Here is a 21,934-nt window from a genome sequence, read left to right on the forward strand (position 1 = left end):
ATCCTTCAATCAAAAACAAGTACTGTACTGTACTTTTTTTTATCCTGATTCTCCCTATTTTAAAAAAGTAACTAACCTTTTTTCTGAATACATTTTAAATGAACTACTTTTTACTTTTACATCAAAGTAAGAGTCCTTTACTTGGGTAGAATGTTTTAGTTTACTTTCCAGCTCTGGTTGTGATGTTGCAATGACATTCACTGTCCGAACAATGTTAACACAGCATTGCTTTTGAAGTCATTGTTTTAGAATTACTTTTATAAAATGACTTTGAGATAACGTTGAATGACCCAAAAAATAACATTGAACGTACAACCTAAAAGGAATGAAATGTTATCCGTTTTTGAGCATTTATTACGATTAACATCCATTCACACAAGGTCTGACCACTTTCATGTTCCTTTAAGTGTTTAACAGGGTTTCGAATTCCGATCGGAGACGGGAACAGACACAACAGCTTTCTGCACAGAGCACTTGTATTTCATGTCATGCATCTGTTAGTGTTGTAATGTAACCACATTTCAGAAATATTACCATGAGGTATATCTTACCTCCCAAATTACCGAACTGTAATATTGTGTTTACACAGCGTCCAAACTGTATTACGCCTGGTTTCACATAGCAAGCCCATTAAAGTATTTAATAAATTGCTGTTGTCCAGTATTTTTTGTGGTGCTCTTTCTGTACTAGGATTAATATGTTTCCTTATGGTCCAGTGGTAAGCATGCAGCGTGTTTGCCGCAGCTCAGGCCAGTAGTTTGGTGTTCATATTGTTTTAAATTTGCTTTTTGCAACATTGTTTTAGGGGCATTTGTTCAACATTATCCTATTGTCATGTAGTCATTGTACTGTAATACCAACGTCATTTCATCAAACTAAATATACCCTTCAAAATCAACCTAATAACAACGTTTCAAAGTCACTACAGTGTTTTGACAGGCAAAAAAGTTCTTGCTTGGGATAGTCTTCTTCTCATGATCCTTATTAAAACTCCAGAGCTTTAGTGTTTGTGTTTTAGATCTGTTACCAATAAATCCTTAATTTACCCACTGTCCAGCACATTGTGTCCAATAATTTGTTACAACAACAAACATGTTTGGGGGTTGTTTTTTTTTTTTTTTTGGTTTCTGTAAATTTACAATGCAAAAAAAAAAAAAAAAACTTTGTTGCTTGTACTTTGTGAATTTTGACCTTTAGAGATTATGCTTGCAGATGGGTCCACACAAAAATAACTGCCGGGGTAAGCATCTGTAGCGAAAGGATTTACAGGAGTGGGTGGGCACAGGGTTAAAACATAGTGCGCTAGTTCTTTTTATTAAAAAGGAGTTTCAAAATATTTTTACTGGATAATACTGAATATTGAAAATTTTGAGCACTGATGCAACTCTGCCAAATCTGAGACTTCTAAAAGGCAAAAACAGATAGTATAGGGATTTCTTTCAAGTTTTTCTGCTTGCAAGCTTGCACAGTTTCTCTGCAATGCTAACACAAAAATGCAACACATGCTGTAACTAACATACACACCACTGTTACCCAGCACTCCCACCATACTGTATCTGGGCGCTCTCAGACCAGAGGCTATTCCCTGTCAGTGAACAAAGTCTTTGTGAGTGACCTGACTATGCAAAGTGCGCTGCTTCTGAAGTATTTGCTTTTATCCCTACCAACATGTTTTATCTCTTTTTCAGAATTTTTAATACACTCATTTGGGAGAAATCAAAATATTAAACTGATTTAAAATTAATTTGGCTGGGTTTCTGCTGCACCACACTTACCGGGTTTATTTCCACTGCTTTTGATTATCACTGTTCTTGGCTGCAGCTTATCTGGGTCTTCTGCTGAGAACTCTGAAGGCTTCTATGGCCTCCGACAGTTTGTCTAAGCAGGAACAAGTGAAAGAGACGTCCATAACTGTCAGTCCCTGCCATTTAAACCAGACACCCTACTAATACAGAGTTCATAGTCATTATCTTCCTATGGTTCATATAACCTAAAGTAATGAAACAGTAAAACCCTTTTTTCCCCCTTTATCTTTCATTCCAACTTGTTCTCTGCTCTCAGACTTACGTTACCTGAGGAACCACCCAGTGCCCCACCCCAAACGGTCATCGCCAGTGGCCGCACTAATCAGTCCATCATGATCCAATGGCAGCCTCCTCCTGAGAGTCATCAGAATGGCCTGCTGCAGGGCTACATTATCAGGTGAGACTTTATGCTCCTACACGCACAGACACACACTTTTTACTCACCAGAGTGTCGTAAGCTTACACAGGTCAGCTTCAAATCATCTTCAAGTCTTGCACAGAAAGTAAAGCAGCTGTCCCTGCAGGACATGGAATGCACAGCAGTAAATTCAGCACTGTTGAGTTAACACTTACAGTGCTCATTCGAGAGCGGTTGAACTCTACACGGTGAAAATTGAACTGAATGCTGTTAAAGCTAATGTGACCCCTGTGATTTTATAACATGCATAACTCTTCATGTAAGACGTATTTACTACCGTCCAGGTCCCATGAGGCATTGTTTCAATTTGAGATGTCAAGTTCTGTGAAGTAACACTTCTCCTCCTGTCACCTCTTCACACATACCCTAAAAAAAAAAACAATATTACTATTTTTAACAATGTAACAACATTTCTGTTTTCAAATATCCATGTGCATCCAACTCATTTCTGCTGATTAACTTAAATCTGCAAGATTGGCTAACTAGCAGGTGAGCTAACTGTGCTTTATTTGGATTTATTTGCTTTTTTTAATGCAAAAAAGAAGTTTTCTCTATGTTGCATAACAGTAAGTATGATTTTAGAAATCTACCCCAGAGCTCACTCAAGTATACCCATTTTAAATCCCCCCCCCCCCCCCGACACTGAAGAAGACCATGAAGTTCCCACTGCATCTTAAAAGAAAATCGAAGAATGGAGAGGAACTGGGTCAAAACGGAAAAATGTGCATTCATCATGTTCACCCTACTTTCCAGTCGTCCCTGTTAGATTCTCAACACATCTGTTATGTTGTAACTGATTTCCTATAATGCACATGATAATGCGCTCACCACGTGCAATGAGATTAAGTTATTACTATGTCATTGCGTTTTCATTGCATCTCTCAGGTTGGTGTAACTACCACAACATGGGCAGTGCTCTTCATTTAAAAAGTGGCGGCGTATTTCACAAGCGTGAAGAGGATGTTGTGGGGATCTCCAATATTTTCCGTCTGTGCCATGCTTGTAGTACGTCCCAAAGAGATGTTAGTCACAGCGTTACCTGGTCAATGCTGTTATTACTACATCCTTATTACTGTATGTTCCTCCTGTGCCTTGCTTAGGCCGAGTCCTCACCAAGCTTTTTTTGAACAAGTCCAAGAAAGTGTGGCAGCTTCACATCAAGGAAGATAATACTAAATCCAGAAATACCAGTTTCTACTTCTTTACTGTTGTACAAGTTGTAGACGTTGTGACAGGGGTTTTGCTGTGTGTGTGAGGTTTTGTATGCTCTGCTCATGTCCACAGGAGTTTCTTACAGGTATCCCACAATTCCCATAAACATTCTGGTAGATTTATTGACTACTCTTAATTGTCCCTATATGTGCAATAGCGCTTTAATGTGTTTCACTAATGAAACCAAGCAACATGACCATTATACTATCCCATAAGCTGATACTAAACACGTCAAATGAGCACACAGACAGTTGATTGTGTTTGTCCCACTCAGGCTAGTTAAAACCCTTGTAATTAAACCAGCCTCTTGAAACTGTTCCATAGCCTGCATCAATGTTAATGTTGTATTGCTCAGCCATTTCTAACTGCGCCATGACTGTTATTCCTCTGCCATTTTACCACTTTACAGATTTCATGGCTCTTTCCATGGACATATTATGCAGTTATCTATGATTCCTGACTTTTGTATTTTTTATTTTATGGCCATCAGTATACACAGATCAAGGCATGGACTCCAAGTTTTATGGATTGGACTTGTTTGTCAGATATAACTTACAGATGTACGATCAGATTGCGATCTGAAGAATTTAGAGATCAAATAAACACAATTCTTCATGCTGGTCTAACCACTCCTGAGCGTGACAAGGCTCTTTATCCTGCTGAAATGAGAGAAAACAGTTGGCATGAAGGGGTTTCCTTACCAGAATGTTAAGTGAGGCTGTACAACGTCAAAAGTTACATCCACATGAATGTCAAGACCCAAGGCTTCCCAGCAAGACATTACCCAGAGCATCACACTGACATATCAACCATAACTTTCAGCTGCCTAACACAGTATGATGGCATAAAATTCCTGTTATCTGTTATGACTCAAATGAGGATGGGTTCCCTGTTGAGTCTGGTTCCTCTCAAGGTTTCTTTCTATCACCATCTCAGGGAGTTTTTTTCTGCCCTTGTAGCAGTCGCCCTTAGCTTGTTCATCAGGGACTATCTGATCATTATGATCTATACACATTACCATAATTTTCTTTTTATTTTTGTGAATTTAAGACAATGACCATTGTTAAAGCGCTATATAAATAAAATTGAATTGAACATGATATAAAGGAAAACATGATTCTTCACACCAGGCCACCTTCTTCCACTGCTTGATCATCCAGTTCAGATGCTTCCATGTCCACTGTAGGCATTTTCATTAGTGGACAGGTTAGGCTTGGGCACTCTGACCCGTCTGCAGCTAACACAGCAAACAGCAATGCACTGTGGTTACATACGGCATTCATTTTTCCACCAATTTGTTTCTGGTAGCTCTTCTATAAGATAAAATAAGATCAGACTGGCTAGCCTATGCTCTCCATGTGGTTCAGTGAGTCTTGAGCACCCCTGACTCTGACATTGGTTTAGTGGTAGTCCTTGGTTGGACTCCTTTTGGTAGGCACTAACCACTGCACATCGGCACCCTCCGTTAGACCTGCTGTTTTGGTGATTCTCTGACCTAGTTGTATAGCGATCGCAATCTTGCCCTTGACAAATTTGCTCAGATCAATACAACATCCAACACATCCACTCTGAGAACTGAAAGGTCACTTGCTGCCTAATATAACTATTGAGAGGTGGCATTTAAACAAGATAATCAGTCTATTTATTTCTTTTGTCAGTGGTTTTGATGTTATGGTTTATCTGTGTAAATACAGTATGTTGTTAAACCGTATATAAAATGGGTGATAAAGCAAGGGTGGAAGGTTACCTGGGATAATTACACCAGCAAATTAATGAGCTAATGGTTGGCGAGTACAACATTGGAAATTATATTCGCCTTCTCATTAACCTATTGTGGGGTTCATTTAACCATGCACATACTGTAATCACAGATCTATGAGAATAAATGAAGAAAAAAGCGTTAGAACATACATTTTTCTAGACATTGTCTGCTCTTACAGTAGTTTGCCAGTATATTACCCTAATTCTCTCCCAATGTAGAAAGCTGTAAGAATGTTAAGGTTAGTGCTGAGGCTTTTCTTATCAACTGTCTTTAGGTTATTAAAAATTGGATTATATATTTTGCCCTCTCTTCTTACCTAAACTGCTCCATCCCTGGGGAATAGGACCAATTTGACTGCAGTTGGGCTGATATTTGAGAAACTCCTCAGTTTGACTCCACAAAATCATCATGGGCAAATTAGATCTACAGCAAGCTGCCCGCAGTTTAAAATCAATATAATACCAGGCCAGTTAATACTGGGCAGTATGTTCTGTCTAGTGGTGGTCTCTCATACGTTTTCTACAGAAATCCTTTCAAGTGTGTCATATACAGGACTGTGTTTGTTAGTGATGTTTGAGATTGTTTGAAACTATTAAAATTAAAATGTTTTTTAAAATGTTTAGACTGATTGCCTCAGTGTCTGTGCTGGATTAGGTACTGTCTGTCGGGTCTGCCAGTGGACTGTCAGATCAAGAACATCACAAACCCAGACCAGACCAACCTCCTGCTTGAGGACTTGATCATTTGGACCAATTATGAGATTGAGGTGGCGGCCTACAATGGCGCTGGTCAGGGTGTCTTTAGCCAAAAGGTCACAGAATGGACCTTACAAGGAGGTGAGTCCTGGTGTAATTTAGTCATTAATGAAATGTGTCTGTAACTATTACAGTAGAAGGTAGCAGAAATCTGCTTTGGAAATGGAATGAAAATCTAGGACCGCAGCCATACCTGTACATGCTTCTTATCCAGAATCCGTACCTGCAGCAGTCTGATTATTAACAATGTTTTTGCACTTATTTTCCATGAATTATGTTTTCTGGTTCATAATTTTTCCTGTCCTTACCATTTCACTCTGTACAGTCCCCACAGTACCACCAGGGAATGTGCGGGCAGAGGCTGTCAACTCCACCACAGTCCGCTTCACATGGAGCGCTCCAAGTCCACAGTTCATCAACGGCATCAACCAGGGCTACAAGGTGATCCATCATTCTGCTGCCCTCTAGTGTTCAAAATCACTGTTTCTTTGGCGCAATTCATCTCAATAACGCCTTGGTGACAGCTGCACAGCACATATTGGCATTTTCTCCAGTGGGATTGAGATGGACGCTGTGCCCTCTGATCTCTTTTTTCTCGCTTCCTTTTTTCACCCTCTCTGTAATCTTCCCCCAGCTGTTGGCCTGGGAACCAGGCCATGAGGAGGACGTGGCCATGGTGACGGCGAGGCCCAACTTTCAGGACAGCGTGCACATCGGCTACGTCAATGGGCTGAAAAAGTTCACAGAGTACTTCACTTCGGTTTTGTGTTTCACGACACCTGGAGACGGCCCACGGAGTCCTCCGCATCGTATCCGCACCCATGAAGACAGTGAGTGTCAGAGTTTCTGCCAGAATAAGTCCTTTTTTATTATTATTATTATTTTTTTAGTTCTGCTGGACTGAATGTTCCAAGTGTGTTTCTAGCCCCAGGACCTGTTGGTCACCTGAGCTTCACTGAGATCCTGGACACATCCCTTAAAGTGAGCTGGAAAGAGCCACATGAGAGGAATGGCATTCTTACAGGTAGCATTACACTCATGCGCGCGCACACACACACACACACACACACACATACATACATACATACATACATACATACATACACATTAGAAAATGCATTCTGATATGAATTAAAATATAAAATATTCTGTTAAGCCTTACTTTATGATTCTTTAATATAATACCATAGGAACGATAGTAAGTAAAAAAAAATTGAATTTGATTTTATGCAAAGAAAATCAGAAGGAGTCAATGTTATTATTACATATCCACAGTAATGATGTCTTGTAGCTTATTTTTAGAACATGATCACAGATTTTTGGGGATGAAATGACACATGGAGCGAAGCAGAGATCCAGTGCTCAGATCAGTGGAGCTTGTGTGCAGCTGTCTGAGACCATCTGCATTTTTTTGTCTGTGTAACCAGACAGCTGGATTTTACTTTGTACATACTGATAAAAATCCTATGTCTGCCTGTGCAGATGTGTGTAGCTCAAACAGGCGGTCATAAGTAGTATCAGTACAACTGAGAACACAATGTTTATAAGGAGGTGAGAGAACACAAAGGAAGAGTGTGAATTAGAATCTTCCTACAAACATGATTAGTAGCAGTGACTGACAAGAAGAAACAATGGTTTGCTTAAACAGTGAAGAACAACATAATAAGAATCCAAAACTGAGCACAAAACAGAGGAACACAAAGATAATACTATCAATGCTTTCAACCGGGAAGCATAAATGTCAACATAACTGACATTTATTTAAACATAAATGCGTAAGTCTATGTATATCAACCTAATGTAAAATTATGAGTCACTCACTCGTTGTCTATACCGCTTGGGGCACGAGGCGGGGTACACCTTGGACAGGGGGCCAATCCATCGCAGGGCACACCCACACTCACACACACTACGGGCCATTTGGGAACACCAGTTAGCCTAATCTGCATATCTTTGGACTGTGGGTGGAACATGCAAACTCCATGCACACAGGGAATCAAACCCAGACCCTGGATACATGGAAATATAAAAATATCTTAAACATCATTGAAAGAGTTCTAACAGTTTTGACACATTTTAAAGCTCCATTGGTATCCTCCCTTTCTATATTCTTTATTTTCTTATTGTAGGGTACCGCATCTCCTGGGAAGAGTTTAACCGCACCAACACACGCGTCACACACTACCTGCCCAACCTCACACAGGAGTACAGGGTCACAGGCCTGACCGCCCTTACCACCTACACCATTCAGGTAGCCGCCATGACCTCCAAGGGCCAGGGTCAGCTCTCCTCCTCCACCATATCCTCTGGAGTGCCACCAGGTCAGCACTAACTCCCACACACAGCAAAAAGCATATGTGTCACTGCATATATTGTTGTTGTTGTTTTTTCTTCTCCATGATTGCTTTGTTGTGAATGCTTTTTTAAAATAGCATACTGTTCTGATTTTTTTTCTCTCTCTGTTCTTGCAGAAATGCCAGGGCCGCCCACCAACATTGCCATCTCCAACATTGGCCCACGTTCTGTGGCCCTGCAATTTAAACCAGGCTATGATGGCAAGACCTCTATCTCCCGCTGGATAGTGGAGGCCCAGGTAATAATATTTCTGCTCTTGGGGTGCTGACACACAGTGAGTGTTTTTTTTTTTTTTTTTTTTTATCAACCCAGCAAACAGCACTTTCAATGTTCTAGTGAGGAGCGTTTGATCGATCACATCAAGAAAAACATAGAGGACAAAGCAGTGGTGACATTTAGCCCTGTTAGTGAGAGAATGTGAGAAGATTTCTAACATGTTGAACTGAAAATATTTCATGGTCGATGTTTCGAGAATGTTTTGAGAAATTCCCTGCTATGCAAAGTCCCTGTTAATCATACTGTGAATTCACTAAAGCAGCTCTCGTTCCAGACGAAAACTGATGATGATGATGATAATAATAATAATAATAATAATAATTGAGAATCAAACTCAACTCTGAATAGAATGTTTTTGGTAAAAAAAAAATTGCTTACTTTGAAAGTATGTGTATGTTTATATACCTGACAAAGTGTCTGTATATTAGCTCAATGCAAGCTGAATATAAATTGGACGTTTTTTGTTTTTCTGTAATCCATGCTCTTGCACAGATTGGCGTAATAGGGGAAAATGAAGAGTGGGTCATGGTCCATCAGCTGGCTAATGAGCCTGAAGCACGTTCTCTCATAGTAGAGGGTCTTAACCCATACACTTTCTACAGGTACACTTTACTTTTAAATGAAACACTTGCACATGCCAGCCTCTTCTGTTTTAACTCACTGCCTATTGACCTGTATTTTAGGTTCCGAATGCGTCAGGTAAACATAGTGGGCACCAGTCCTCCAAGCCAACCCTCTAGGAAAATCCAGACCTTGCAGGCACCACCAGACATTGCACCTGCCAACGTCACCCTCCGCACAGCCAGTGAAACCAGTCTCTGGCTCCGATGGGTGGTAGGGGAACATCTGAAAAATTAGCCATTTTTGCCTTTAAAACGTTGATATTTGTAAAAATGTGCTGTAAAGTGTGAGGTTTGACTCTTTCGACGACTTATTTTGTGTTGTAGCCTCTGCCGGAGTGGGAGTACAACGGTAATCCAGAGCTGGTGGGCTACAGGGTGCAGTACTCTCGGGCTGGTGTGAAAGGAGGAGTTCTGTCCCACATCATCTCCGACAGGCTGGAGAGAGAGTTTACAATCGAGGACCTAGAGGAGTGGACCGAGTACGAAGTACGTGTGCAGGCCATCAACGGTATCGGGGCGGGACCGTGGAGTCAGCCTGTACATGCCAGAACTAGAGAATCAGGTGAGTGTCCAATACTTCTATCCTCTTTCTCATCTTTGTATTTATTTCTTGAGCAGTTTGACAGCGAAATGGGAAAACTCCATTTTTGCAGCTTTGAGAAGCGATGAGCACTTTTGAACACACCGATAAAAAATATTTTGAGCATGTTTCCTTTGAAACACATTGCTGACATTGTCTGTCGAAATTATTTGGGTTATGTAAGTGTAAATTGGGTGTCATTTCACGAAAAGCTATAACGCCCTCTCCCTCAGTTTTGGCACAATAGATAAATCAGCCTGCAGTTGTGTTCGTGGTGATTTCAGTATGCAGTTTAGTATAAATAATATCTTGGTTACACACAAAACCTTTTTAATCAGAAAGATTATTGAAGATCATAAGAAAAATTGCAAAAACTTTAGTTTACTTACAGGTATGCGCCATTTAAACAACAGCTTCCCAGCACGAGTTCTTCTTACTGTTTGTCTTTTTGTATGTAAGTTTAGTATTTTACATTTTTTCCTCTTCTTCACTACACTGCTTACACTATAGTATCCCACATAGCTTGACTGAGTATATAACATTTTGTTCACACAACATCCCATTCACATAATATCCTGTTTTCACAGAACACTGTACAGACTTTAAGTAAGGCATACCTGTCATTTATTACTGCTCGAATAACTACACGGTCAAGCAGCCTTTTGTGTAAATGTTCGTTTCTTGGCTTAAACATTATTTGAACGTGTTTAAACCACTTAATGCAGCCGCTGAACTGTACAGGATGTATCTTTGCTTCACTGATCAGCTGACAGAAAGTACCATCACCGCTGGCCCTTCACAGCTCGACGGTTTTTGCTCGAAAATCATGTGGCAAGGTGCTCAAAACATGGAAATTTATAGCTTATAAAATATGGTCATATGATGTTTTACAAAAAAAAAAACTTTGGTATAGACAAGGTGTATGTCAGAAAATAATAATTTGCCAAAGTGGAAAAGTTTGAAAATGCTGTTTCTCGTGTTCTGCTGTCAGACTGTTCAACTGGACAAATGCTGGTGGTTTTATGCACTACGGAAAATGAACTCCTAGTAATATAAATATCTTAAATTTGTCTAATAAATTTCACAATTGGATGGGTCTTTTTTATATTTGTGTTCATTTCTAGCTTGATTTTCTTTTGGAGGATATTTTTCTTATATAAAGCATTTTTGAAAAGAAGCAATTATAAAGTAAATAAAAGTTTTCTATGATTAAAACTGTCCATAAATAGCCTGAAAATATGTACCATACCAAAAAACAGGTGTTCGATAGAGTTGGCTATATACAAAGTGTTTGTGTATACAAAGCTAAGATGATATTATTTGCAGTGTAGCCCCATTGTATTTTAACTTGGACCCCAATAGGACCTACAGTATAGAAATATGAAGCTGCTCTGTGTGGTAATTGTTATTTTGAATTCTGGTCACAGTGCCTTCTAGTGGACCAGCCAATGTCTCTGCATTTGCTACGACCTCCAGCAGTATCCTGGTCCGGTGGGGTGAGGTGCCAGAAGCAGACCGTAATGGACTCATACTGGGCTACAAGGCACTGCAGATGTTAATCACTTCTTTTTTAAATAAATAACTTTTAGAAGGAAAAGCTGAGAGCTGCTGCTGGCTGAGGAAATTATATGAAGGTCTCTGTTCTCTCTCGCTCTCTCTTAGGTAGCATACAGAGAGAAAGACTCTGATTCACCATTCCGCTTCTGGGTGGTGGAAGGGAACACCAGCCACAGCGTCCAACTAACCGGCCTAGACAAGTATGTCCTTTACGAGATCCAGGTTCTCGGCTTTACACGGATAGGTGACGGCGCACCCAGCTCACCGCCACTCCTGGAGCGCACACTGGATGATGGTAGATGATCTCTTTTTTTTCATGATATAACTGGTTTGTGCCATGGTTCTTAAGATAACTTATTGAGTTATTGCTTGCAGTTCCTGGGCCTCCAATAGGAATTCTTTTTCCTGAGGTCAGAACCACTTCAGTGCGACTCATCTGGCAGCCCCCTGCTCAACCTAACGGAATTATTCTTGGTAGGTTTACATCTTCGGCTATCTCTGGTTGGGTTGATTTAGTTGTCATTTCATGTATTGTTTTGTACATGCGGAAAGTCACAAATGATCTGCACTCTGGTTATACTAAAACTTGTCTTATGAGCGCTTTCAGTTCAAGGCTACTGTCCCCCCGGTCACCGCTGTGCAAATATGAACTTGTAACATCAGTTCATTTCTAACTGTGGTGTGAGCAAAAATAGATGCCCCACTTTAAATTTAACACGGTGTTCAGTGACTTTTTAAAAAGTTGTATTTATTTGTTTTTTTACTAACGGAAGAGTGCAAACAAAAGCATTCTGATATCTGCAAACAAAATTTGGACCGATACTCTGAGAAAGATACTAGCAACGAGACGTGGATTCATCATTACGAGTCTGAGAGTCAACAGCAGAGTATTTCTGGGATTCTCTAGGGCCAGTATGGGAACATTTTCAGGAAAAAGGATCAACAATCAACAGTGCTTGTTACAGTGCCTAAACAGTCTAAAACATTTTTTAATGAAGAAATAAAAAAGCTTGTTGACAGATGGACAATGTGTATTGAAAGCAAGGAGATTATAATGTATTCGTATTTAATTAAAATAAATTCCATAGCCAGAGTGTGGATCATTTTTGACTCACCCTCGTATTTTGTCCCCGCCTGTCTTTTTGATCATATGGTTTATATCTCTTTTAGCTTATCAGATCACTTACCGGCGAAACTCCTCCAGCAGCAACTCTGCTATAGTGGATGTGCTCAGCCCAAGTGCTCGGCAGTACACAGCTAGTGGACTAAAACCGGAGAGTGTTTATGTGTTCCGTCTAACAGCACAGACCAGGAATGGCTGGGGAGAAGCTGCTGAGGCCCTGGTTGTCACCACTGAGAAAAGAGGTGTCTAAGACAGGCATATTGAATATTTCATTTGGGGATATCAAAGAATTAAAATAGCTCACAGCTCGATCCATTTCTTGGTATGTGTGCATAGTGCAAACTTAAAGTTTAAATATATATAGGGGCAGAGCTCAAGGTAATTACTATATTAATTAAGTACATTACTGTACATTTAATTTAATTGTTATCCATGATAATCCATCATATAATCATAGTATTACCCATGTTCCTCTCAGCTCGCCCCCAGCCCCCGAGTCGTCCTGTAGTGCCTCAGGAGGATGTACAGGCTCGTAGCGTGCTGCTCTCATGGGAACCAGGCAGTGACGGTTTGTCTCCAGTGCGCTACTACACCGTACAGTACAAAGAGCTGCCCAACATCAACTGGATTGTCCATTCAGCATCAGTCAACCATGAGGCCAACTCCTATATAGTAGACAAGTCAGCACTTTTACATCACGAATCCATTGCTGACATCAGACATGTTATGTATTGAGAAACCTGACCATACTTTTGTGCTCTTTACAGACTCAAACCTTTCACTTCCTACCAGTTCCGTGTTAAAGCTACTAATGACATAGGGGACAGTGAGTACAGCGAGGAGAGCGAGGCTATCACCACTCTGCAGGATGGTAAGTTCAGCTTACGCTTTCTGAGTCAGGATTGTGAATCAAAATCTATCTACTGTAGAGATCATTAGTGCCAATGCACATACTAGAATTACGAAAAAAAAAAAAGATATCTGATGTGGTCTGATTTCATTCTTCTGTAAAATATCCACCTTGCATTTCAATACAGTACCTGTCAAATTTTTGACAAATCTTCTAATTTCATGGTAACTCTAAATGAACTCCTCTTTTGCAGCAGAGGTCTTGGTCTTGTTTTTCTGGGAAGGTCTTTATGAGAGCCAGTTTTATCACGGTGCTTGATGGGTTTTGCAAATGCACTTGACAATACTGTTCTTACAAGAACTTTTCCAGAACAAACTGACTGTTGTCATTGTTACTTAATTACCTAATTTTATATGTGTCAGTTAATAGTTTTTTTTTTTTAATCCAGTATTACATTAAATACATTTTGATTAGTGTGTCCAAACATTTAACCGGCAATGTGTATATATATATATATATATATATATATATATATATATATATATATATATATATATATATATATACATATTACTATATCAATTTAGCCCTACTGTACATTTAATTTAATTGTTATCCATGATAATCCATCAAATAATCATAGTATTACCCATGTTCCTCTCAGCTCGCCCCCAGCCCCAGAGTCGTCTATATATATATATACTTTACTAAAAATGTAATTCTGAGTTAGCCTGTTCGCTAAAAAAAAAAAAAAGACTCAACACATCAGTCTATTTTCACTTTGGCAGATTGTTTAGTACGCTTCTCAGTTGTCTGTCAATAGTGGTATTAGTGGGACTTTGTCTCTTTGGCACTTTCGGCTCCTCATTTGTGCACTCTGCTCAAACAGATCAGTCTCCACAGCTTCACTTTGCATGCCAATGCCATCATCAGTGCCACTGTGCTTATCATCCTCTAGATCATTCACTATACAAGCCAAGTCTCCCCAATAACTTAATGAACTCTGGGTAAAACATTCTTATTAATATGACACTGAACATCACAAAAAAGGAAAACTCACTGTCATTGAAACCTGACTTTATCTCTTAAATGTATTTACGAACAAAGGATTGGTAACGGATCTGAAGCATGGGCGTCACAAACACAGACATGAGGCGAGGTCTTAGGAAATGGCAATAAAAGTGAGGAAAGTAGTGATGTGCACGTGCACTGCCCAGCTGGCTTGCAGGTACAGACTGGCGAAACAATGGAGGCGGGGAAAGTGGGCCCGCATGAACATTCTTCTTCCCGCTGACCTGGCCAGCCGGCCCCTCCCAGCTCTCCACTTGGTGTCTGCCTCATGCAGGAGGTCCCTCTCGACACCTGACAGCTGGGTAGCTTCCTCAGCTGGGAACAGAGGCCTTAACGTGGATGCGCATCGGCCTTTTACCTTCATGGGCGATCAAACAACGCTTTTAGTTCTATTTTCTTTAAAGCCCTTGAAGTGCATTACATCACCTCGCTCACATGCAACTCTTCCACATCTTCAGCGTAATTTTAGTCTTCTGCTCCAGATACCCCGGTTTTCTCCCACTGTTAAGAGACATGCGTTGTAGACTGATTGGTGTGCTAAACTGTCCAAGTTCCCTTTTGCTTTAATACTTTCAATCTTTGCATGTTCAGTTCAAAAGCTATTTCATGGTTATCTTCTCACAGCCCCAGACAAAGCTCCCACCATCATCTCCGTCACGCCACACACTCCCACCTCTGTGCTGCTTCGCTGGAAGGTAAATCCTCTCTCTGCTCCTGTTCACTAACAGTTATGTCATTAAAGGAATTGATCATTGAACCTGATGATCTTTTACATTCTGATATGCAGACCCCATCCGAGGAGCAGATCAACGGCATCCTGCTGGGGTTCAGGATTCGCTATAGAGAGCTTCACTATGATCGCATGCGCACTTTCACTGTCCGCACTGTCAACAACCCAATGGCTAGCTGGGCTGAGCTCACAGGTAAGTCAGAATTTAACTAAAATTGTCCTCTCAAGTCTCTAAGTGAGAAAGGTGCAGTTTATTTTTAGCACATGTACAGTATATCTACCATTATAATCTTATCTACATTTATAATCTTTTTTTTTTTGCTTTAGTGCCAAATTATAAATTATTAATAGCAAACTAGTTCTCACTATGATTATTAGCATCATTCAGATCAGTCTCAGTGTCATCATCTGCTGTATAAGACGCTTGCAGCATTTAAACATCCTTCTTTCTTCATTGGCATGATCACTGAGATAATCTTAGATTAAATAATTAAAATAATCACTCAAGCATCTCTGTTCATTTCTTGTTATTAATTAAAACATTTAAAGGAAAGTTTTCCGCTGTAATCTGTGAAGAACTTAAAAGCTCTCTTCTCTGTTTTGACGAGTGATGTGTCAGTGCAGGAACATCGCAGACATTTGGACAGCTGGTATCTGATTCCAAACTGAATTGTTCCTGCTCATTTTACTTTGACACTTACTTACGCACATGAATTAATCAGATATTAATAATAATGGCAGGAAAAAAGTACACTTAGTTAGCAAGATTTTAGACATCATTATCGTTTCGCCACTGTGTCTGCTGAAATTGGCTCCTTTCATGACTTGAGCCTTGCAGACAGACACCCAGAAGCCTAAACAATCATGTATTTTATATATTCGTTGTCTATGTATATTAAGTGAAAAAAGGTTCAAATCCAAAATCCCTTATTAATTTTCAAGAATTTAGTCACAGTGACGTCTAACAGGTTTTTACTGTCAAGGCTAAATTAGTTTTCTTTACGGCCTGTGACTGACAATTCTGGCATGTTGTTTAGAACTAAAGGAACATGCATTGAATAAAAGTGTCATATTTAGGCCTCCGAGTGGCGCTGTGGTAAAGTGCTCGCCCTATCATCGCTGGTTCGATTCCTGGGTGATGCTGTTACCTCTTACAGCCGGAGGCCTAGAGAGAGCTGATTGGCCGAGCTCTCTCATTGTGTGCTGGGTTTGTGTACGTCAGACCAAGGAGATGCTTAGGTGCCCCTCTGACTCAGTGATGTAAATACATGAAGACATGTGTACCACAGAGCGGTGTGACGAATAATGAATAGATTTTCTTACTCACAAACTTATTTGCGGGGTTTGTGTGCAGTCCTGGGCTTGGCACTGCTCTGTCTCATTAACAGGCAAGTAATCAAAGCTGTTCCATGGCTCAAGGCTTTGTGTTTGTTTCCGAGGTTGGATTGCAGCCACCGCACAAGCTTGTGCCAATAAAGTGCCCTACAGCTCATAGCTTTTTACTAATGCACTAATGCAAATTCTTCCCTTTTCTCCTCTGTGTTTCACATTCTCTCGCTAATTGGCCTGCTTTTCCTGGTTTGACCTTTTCTGCTCCTGCCCTTCTCAGCTCCTTACAGTATCAGGAACCTGAGTGAATCGTCACTCACCCAATATGAACTTGACAGTAAGTCTCAAGACTCTGTCCCTCTGTCTCTCCTCAATTTCATTAGCATTTCTACAAACCTCATTCATCTGTCATTTTTCCAAAATTCGTAAAAAAAAAATTTATTCCATCCTCATTGTAGCTTCACACCTTATTGCTATGGTTTGTGCATAAGGTGTTTATAAGGTTCCTTTCTGTCCTTAGCTAGAAAAAAAAATCATCATGAGCTTAATTCACATGTATTAATTTACAATATGCAGTATTTGGAAGAATTAAAAGTTCTATCTCTAAACCCAAAGATACATGTAGTTCTGTCTGCTAGCCAATCTTCCGGGATGAAAATCAGTTAAACACAAAATATCCAGCTTTGCCCAATCAATATCCATGGTTTATTTACACTCTGACAGAAAATACTTCGGTATGGCAAGCTGCACGAGAAAACTTTGAGCTGTAGCACTTGTACATTTAAATACAGTAAACTTGACTTGAGTTTTAAACTTAAATTTCAGTTATGGTGCTGGTAAGCTGACGAAAGAACTGTCATATAGAATTTTTTTTTTCTGTATTTAATTTAAAAGATTTTTATTAGCTTTAAACATAAAACTTTATGGTATGGTGGCTTAGTGTTTCACACTATCAACTCTCACCTCCAGGGTTGAGGGTCTGAATCTCATATCCAGCTGTTTGCATAAAGTTAGTACGTTCTCTTTGTGCTCGGTGGGTTTTCTCTGCATACACTGAATTTCCTCCACAGTCATGAACGTGCGTTTCTAAGATGATTGGCATTTCCAAATTGTCAGTAGCATGTGATTAGGTTTGTGAATGTGTGGCACCCCATCCAAAGTGTTTCCTGTTTTCTGGGATGTTATTTAAGCATCCTGTGACCCTATAGATTATGGATGGATGGACTGTATACTGAGAGAATTTGTCAAATGGTTCTTGGCCCAGATGAACCTCGTCATACTGTGACAGTGTATCAAGACTAAAAAGGTTTCCTTTGCAAAAATAAAGGTGTGTTCGTTTTGTCCACTGCAGATCTGAGTAAACACAAGCGCTATGAGATCAGGCTCAGTGTCTACAATGCCGTTGGAGAAGGGCCGATCAGCACACCACAGGAAGTATTTGTAGGAGAGGCAGGTGAGCATCTCTCAGTCAGGAACAGAACTTCAACCTTACCACAACTACAGCAGTATTTATCCACTTTACGTCAGAGCTTTAAAAAATTAAAAAATAAAATAAAATTCTTATTCTTGTGCCAGTGCTAAGTTTGATACTCATTTTTGTATCCACTAGTGCCCACTGCTCCACCTCAGAACGTTGCTGTTCAATCTTCCACCGCAACCCAACTTGATGTCACATGGGATCCTCCACCGCTGGAAGCTCAGAATGGAGACATTCAAGGCTATAAGGTGGACTGCAACTTTTATACCAGCCTCAGAAACTTATGACCTTGCAAGCACTTCATTTAACAATATATATATATATATATATATATATATATATATTTTTTTTTTTTTTTTTTTTCCCTCAGGAGCTCTGTTAAGGAAAAATGATGACCTTCTAGCCATTTTTTTAACATCTTTCTCTCAGCAACCCTTTAAACATTTGTCATTTGTCTTTAAACCTGTGCATTAAATCAGCTGCTATACAAATAGCACATTATTATAGAATGGAATAGACTGTTATACTAGTTTTGTTTGCAGTGTGAAGGTTAAATCTATTATCTTCTTCCATGTTGACCTTTTTTTTTTTTTTGAGTTTTTTTTTTTTTGAGTTTTAATTTAAAGCCGCTTTAAGAGTTTTTCCTTTTGTGTGCCTGATTGAATTACAGTATAAATGAGTCATATGCATTGATGGCCAGTTGTGATATTAGTTGGGAGGCTCAAATCTTATATCTATCGGTGGCTCAATAATGATTAGTGTTGAGTGGTGGATCTAGAATAGGCCAACTATTACACACAGATTTAAAAGCTATGGGTAGCTGCGCCAGTGATTTCCTAATTTCTTTAAGTGATTTATGTCCATAAAGCTGTACTGGATTTATACTAATTTCTCCTGGAAACCGAATTTGGTGGACAGAAAAGCTGTGGCTTTTTTTGTTCAAACCACAAAACAAGACTAATCTTACAGTTCAACCATGTGTTACTGATTGTAATTTGCACTTGGGATAATGAATGCTTAGGCCATCTAGCTTTAGTTTCACCTCAGAAAGCATGTTTCAAGGAAAAAAGAATGACGAAAACCCAAAATACTAGTATGTGTAATTATCTGAACATGAATATACAGGCTTAGCCAAAATATCAGTCTCAACTTTATGTCTTAGTAAAAATGGTGTGTTTTCTTATTCTGCTTGGTTTCACAAAATTCCAAAATAGGACTCTACTCAATAAGTCCACTTGAACTTACTATCATGTCTAAATATGAACTTGGATCCTATCAAAAGACTTTTTATTGTGTAATTTATTTTCAGAGGCTCAACATTTGACAACAAGTAATTAATTCAAGGTTATTTATCGTTTCAATGCATAAATGAAGTCAAGGACAGTGTCTGGCCAAAAAAAAAGGTTTTTAAATGAGTAATTAATAGTTATTGTCTCTCAGGTTGGTCAAATTGTTAGCCTGCATCTAGCAAAGAAAACTACCAACGAGATTGCAGAAATTACCGGACTTGAAATAAGAACTGTCCAATGCATTTATAAAATCTGAATGGACAGTGGTAACTCGTCAACTTCTTGGAAGAAATGTGGTGCTAAAAAAATCATGAATAACCATGATCGGAGATGAACGCTTGGTGGAGTTGTATTAAAAGAAATCACCAGCAGAAATCACAGCAATGTTTTTCTAGCTAAAGTAGATAAAAATAGAAATGGAAAAGGCTTCGGTTAGCTAGGGACATAACAACCCGACTTTGAAGCAATGGAAAAAGGTCATGTGGTCTGATGACCCCAGATTGACCCTATTCCAGATCATTGAGCATGTTAGGGTAAGAGCAGGAGCATTTGAAGTGATGCACCCATTATGTACAAGTCTGTGTTATGTTCTGGTGATTATCAGGCTCAAATTGTAAAAGAGTGGTTCTGGGAGCATGAGGAATCATTTTCACACATGAGTTGGCCACCACCTGACCTTAGTCCCCTGTCATGAGTACAAGATTTCAACCAAAAATTAATGCAACTCTGAACGGAAATAAATGTTTGTGGCATGACATATCGTAAGGTCAGGAAACAATTACATGGTGAATGCTCACTGTAATCATATCTAAAGGCAGTCCAATGAAATATTAGACAGTGCAACTTTTTTGTCTGATATTTTTCAAGTAAAAGTTTGGCCTTGAAAGGAATTTGATCTTTGACTTATTTGTACTCAAATTGCCTTGGCCTTGTCTCTGTTTTGACTTGATTTTTTCTCAACCTCAGCTCTTGGACTTGATAATGTCAGTCTTGGCTACAGCTCTAGATCAAAATGATCCACTATAATCCAGGCATAAATTCTTAACCTTTTTGTTAAATTTACAGTATATATCTTCTTACAGTCTTCTACTAGCCGTCCTTTCTGTCCATTTAACAGTTGTATGGGCATCGGGCATGTACTTTACTGTATGTTTCCTCTTGATTAAAACAAATGTTTGATCTGTATAATTTTACATGTGTATAATTAAAAAAAGATATATTACATTGTTAATTAATGAATAATTAATAGATTAGCATTTTTGGTCTTATTCAATTTTATTTATATAGCGCTTTTAACAATGATCATTGTCTCAAAGCAGCTTTGTTTGTTATAAATCTTTAAAAAGGATTAAAAAGTGGTAGGCTTTTCTACTTCTTCTACTTTGATCTTCCTTACTTTGAATCCTAAATCCTAATGGTCCTGTATACCCTGTTTCCCTGCAAAGATCTATTACTGGGAGTTCCAGCTACAGAATGAGACCGAGAGACTGCGCACACTCTTCCTGCCTGAGCTGGGGGTGAAACTGAAGAACCTGACAGGCTACACCACCTACATGATTAGCGTGGCCGGATTCAATGCAGCGGGAGATGGCCCGCGCTCTCCGCCCACAAGAGGGCGCACTCAGCAAGCAGGTACACCACGCTAGCATGAAACGCTGCCACTAACTGCCCCTCTGGCCAGCAGAATGACTATGAAGTAATACTCTTTCAGGCTGGGATTTTTTTTTCCTGTGCCCACGTTCTTCCCAGAGATTCCTTCTGTTTAAATTCTGGGTTTTCAATGCAAGAGGTCACTGAATGCAGAATTGCTACGATATTTAAGTACATAAAGGAGATGTCATCTTTAGGGCCTTTTTGGCTGCCTTTTTAAGGAGATCTGACAGTTCCAGGGAGGTTTTGTCATATTTCAATGTGAAGGCTACAGAGAAGGAAGCATATGACAGCATGGTAGTGGGAATTTGATCATTTGGGCAGCATGTGGTGTGAGTCTTGGCAGGACCATACAATAGGAGCTGTGTTCTTGCTTCCCCATGCTCTCCTCTAGGGTCTCAGAAGAAAAAGAGCTTTAAAAAAAAAAAAAATTCTCTAGCTGTTTCCTCTCGCTTATAGACGTTGACAGTGTATTAGGGAGGTGATGGCAGGAACTGATTCTAGGCCATCATGGAGTTGGAATCCTGGGACATCAGCCAATACAAGCTTCTCCATTTCTTTTTCTTAAAGACAACTGGCATTGCTGAAAGGTTGGCCTGGTCTGAGATAGATAATTTTATATTTTTGTAACAAATATGAAAGTAGTTTTAAACTTTTAAGCCTTATAAAAGTTGTTGGCTTGTGCACAAGTCCATTGCTTGCATAAACCCCCCCAAAAAAGAAAAAAACATCTAGTGAAAGCATCAACTAAGACACACTAATTCTATTTTCTCCATTGAATTCGATTTTGAATGTACTTAGTCTGGGCTTACGTGAAGACTGTCATGTTCTGTTTGAACAAAAAAAAAATCAATACGGTAATGAAGTCTCCATCTGTGGCTGTGTGTGTTTTTGTTGCTTCACAGCTCCAAGTGCCCCTAGCTTTATCCACTTCAGTGATCTTACCACTTCTTCTGTCAACATGTCCTGGGGAGAACCCAAACATCCTAATGGTATAATCGAGGGTTACCGCCTGATCTATGAGCCCTGCACACCCATCGATGGTAAGAAACCTGTTTACTGCGATATATTA

At 39.5% G+C, this 21,934-nt stretch overlaps 1 protein-coding gene across 3 annotated transcripts in view; it reads left to right on the forward strand.

The window, feature by feature from the left end:
• Positions 1–21,934, forward strand: part of sdk2a (sidekick cell adhesion molecule 2a) — a 191,424-nt gene that overhangs the window by 153,611 nt on the left and 15,879 nt on the right. For 2 of the 3 annotated variants that reach the window (XM_053514940.1, XM_053514941.1), the window contains exons 16-38: positions 2,062–2,202; positions 5,852–6,033; positions 6,278–6,393; positions 6,587–6,782; positions 6,878–6,976; positions 8,082–8,273; positions 8,424–8,545; positions 9,076–9,185; positions 9,267–9,417; positions 9,531–9,768; positions 11,214–11,329; positions 11,449–11,638; positions 11,719–11,817; positions 12,514–12,708; positions 12,945–13,146; positions 13,234–13,337; positions 15,012–15,082; positions 15,175–15,310; positions 16,727–16,783; positions 17,798–17,899; positions 18,056–18,171; positions 20,658–20,844; positions 21,768–21,905. In XM_053514940.1, the coding sequence (XP_053370915.1) occupies positions 2,062–2,202; positions 5,852–6,033; positions 6,278–6,393; positions 6,587–6,782; positions 6,878–6,976; positions 8,082–8,273; positions 8,424–8,545; positions 9,076–9,185; positions 9,267–9,417; positions 9,531–9,768; positions 11,214–11,329; positions 11,449–11,638; positions 11,719–11,817; positions 12,514–12,708; positions 12,945–13,146; positions 13,234–13,337; positions 15,012–15,082; positions 15,175–15,310; positions 16,727–16,783; positions 17,798–17,899; positions 18,056–18,171; positions 20,658–20,844; positions 21,768–21,905 (3,260 nt within the window). The remainder of the gene's footprint in view (positions 1–2,061; positions 2,203–5,851; positions 6,034–6,277; positions 6,394–6,586; positions 6,783–6,877; positions 6,977–8,081; positions 8,274–8,423; positions 8,546–9,075; positions 9,186–9,266; positions 9,418–9,530; positions 9,769–11,213; positions 11,330–11,448; positions 11,639–11,718; positions 11,818–12,513; positions 12,709–12,944; positions 13,147–13,233; positions 13,338–15,011; positions 15,083–15,174; positions 15,311–16,726; positions 16,784–17,797; positions 17,900–18,055; positions 18,172–20,657; positions 20,845–21,767; positions 21,906–21,934) is intronic. The other variant, XM_053514942.1, reaches the window with a different exon arrangement.

Source organism: Clarias gariepinus, chromosome 16 (assembly GCF_024256425.1).
Source record: "Clarias gariepinus isolate MV-2021 ecotype Netherlands chromosome 16, CGAR_prim_01v2, whole genome shotgun sequence".
NCBI lineage: Eukaryota > Metazoa > Chordata > Actinopteri > Siluriformes > Clariidae > Clarias > Clarias gariepinus.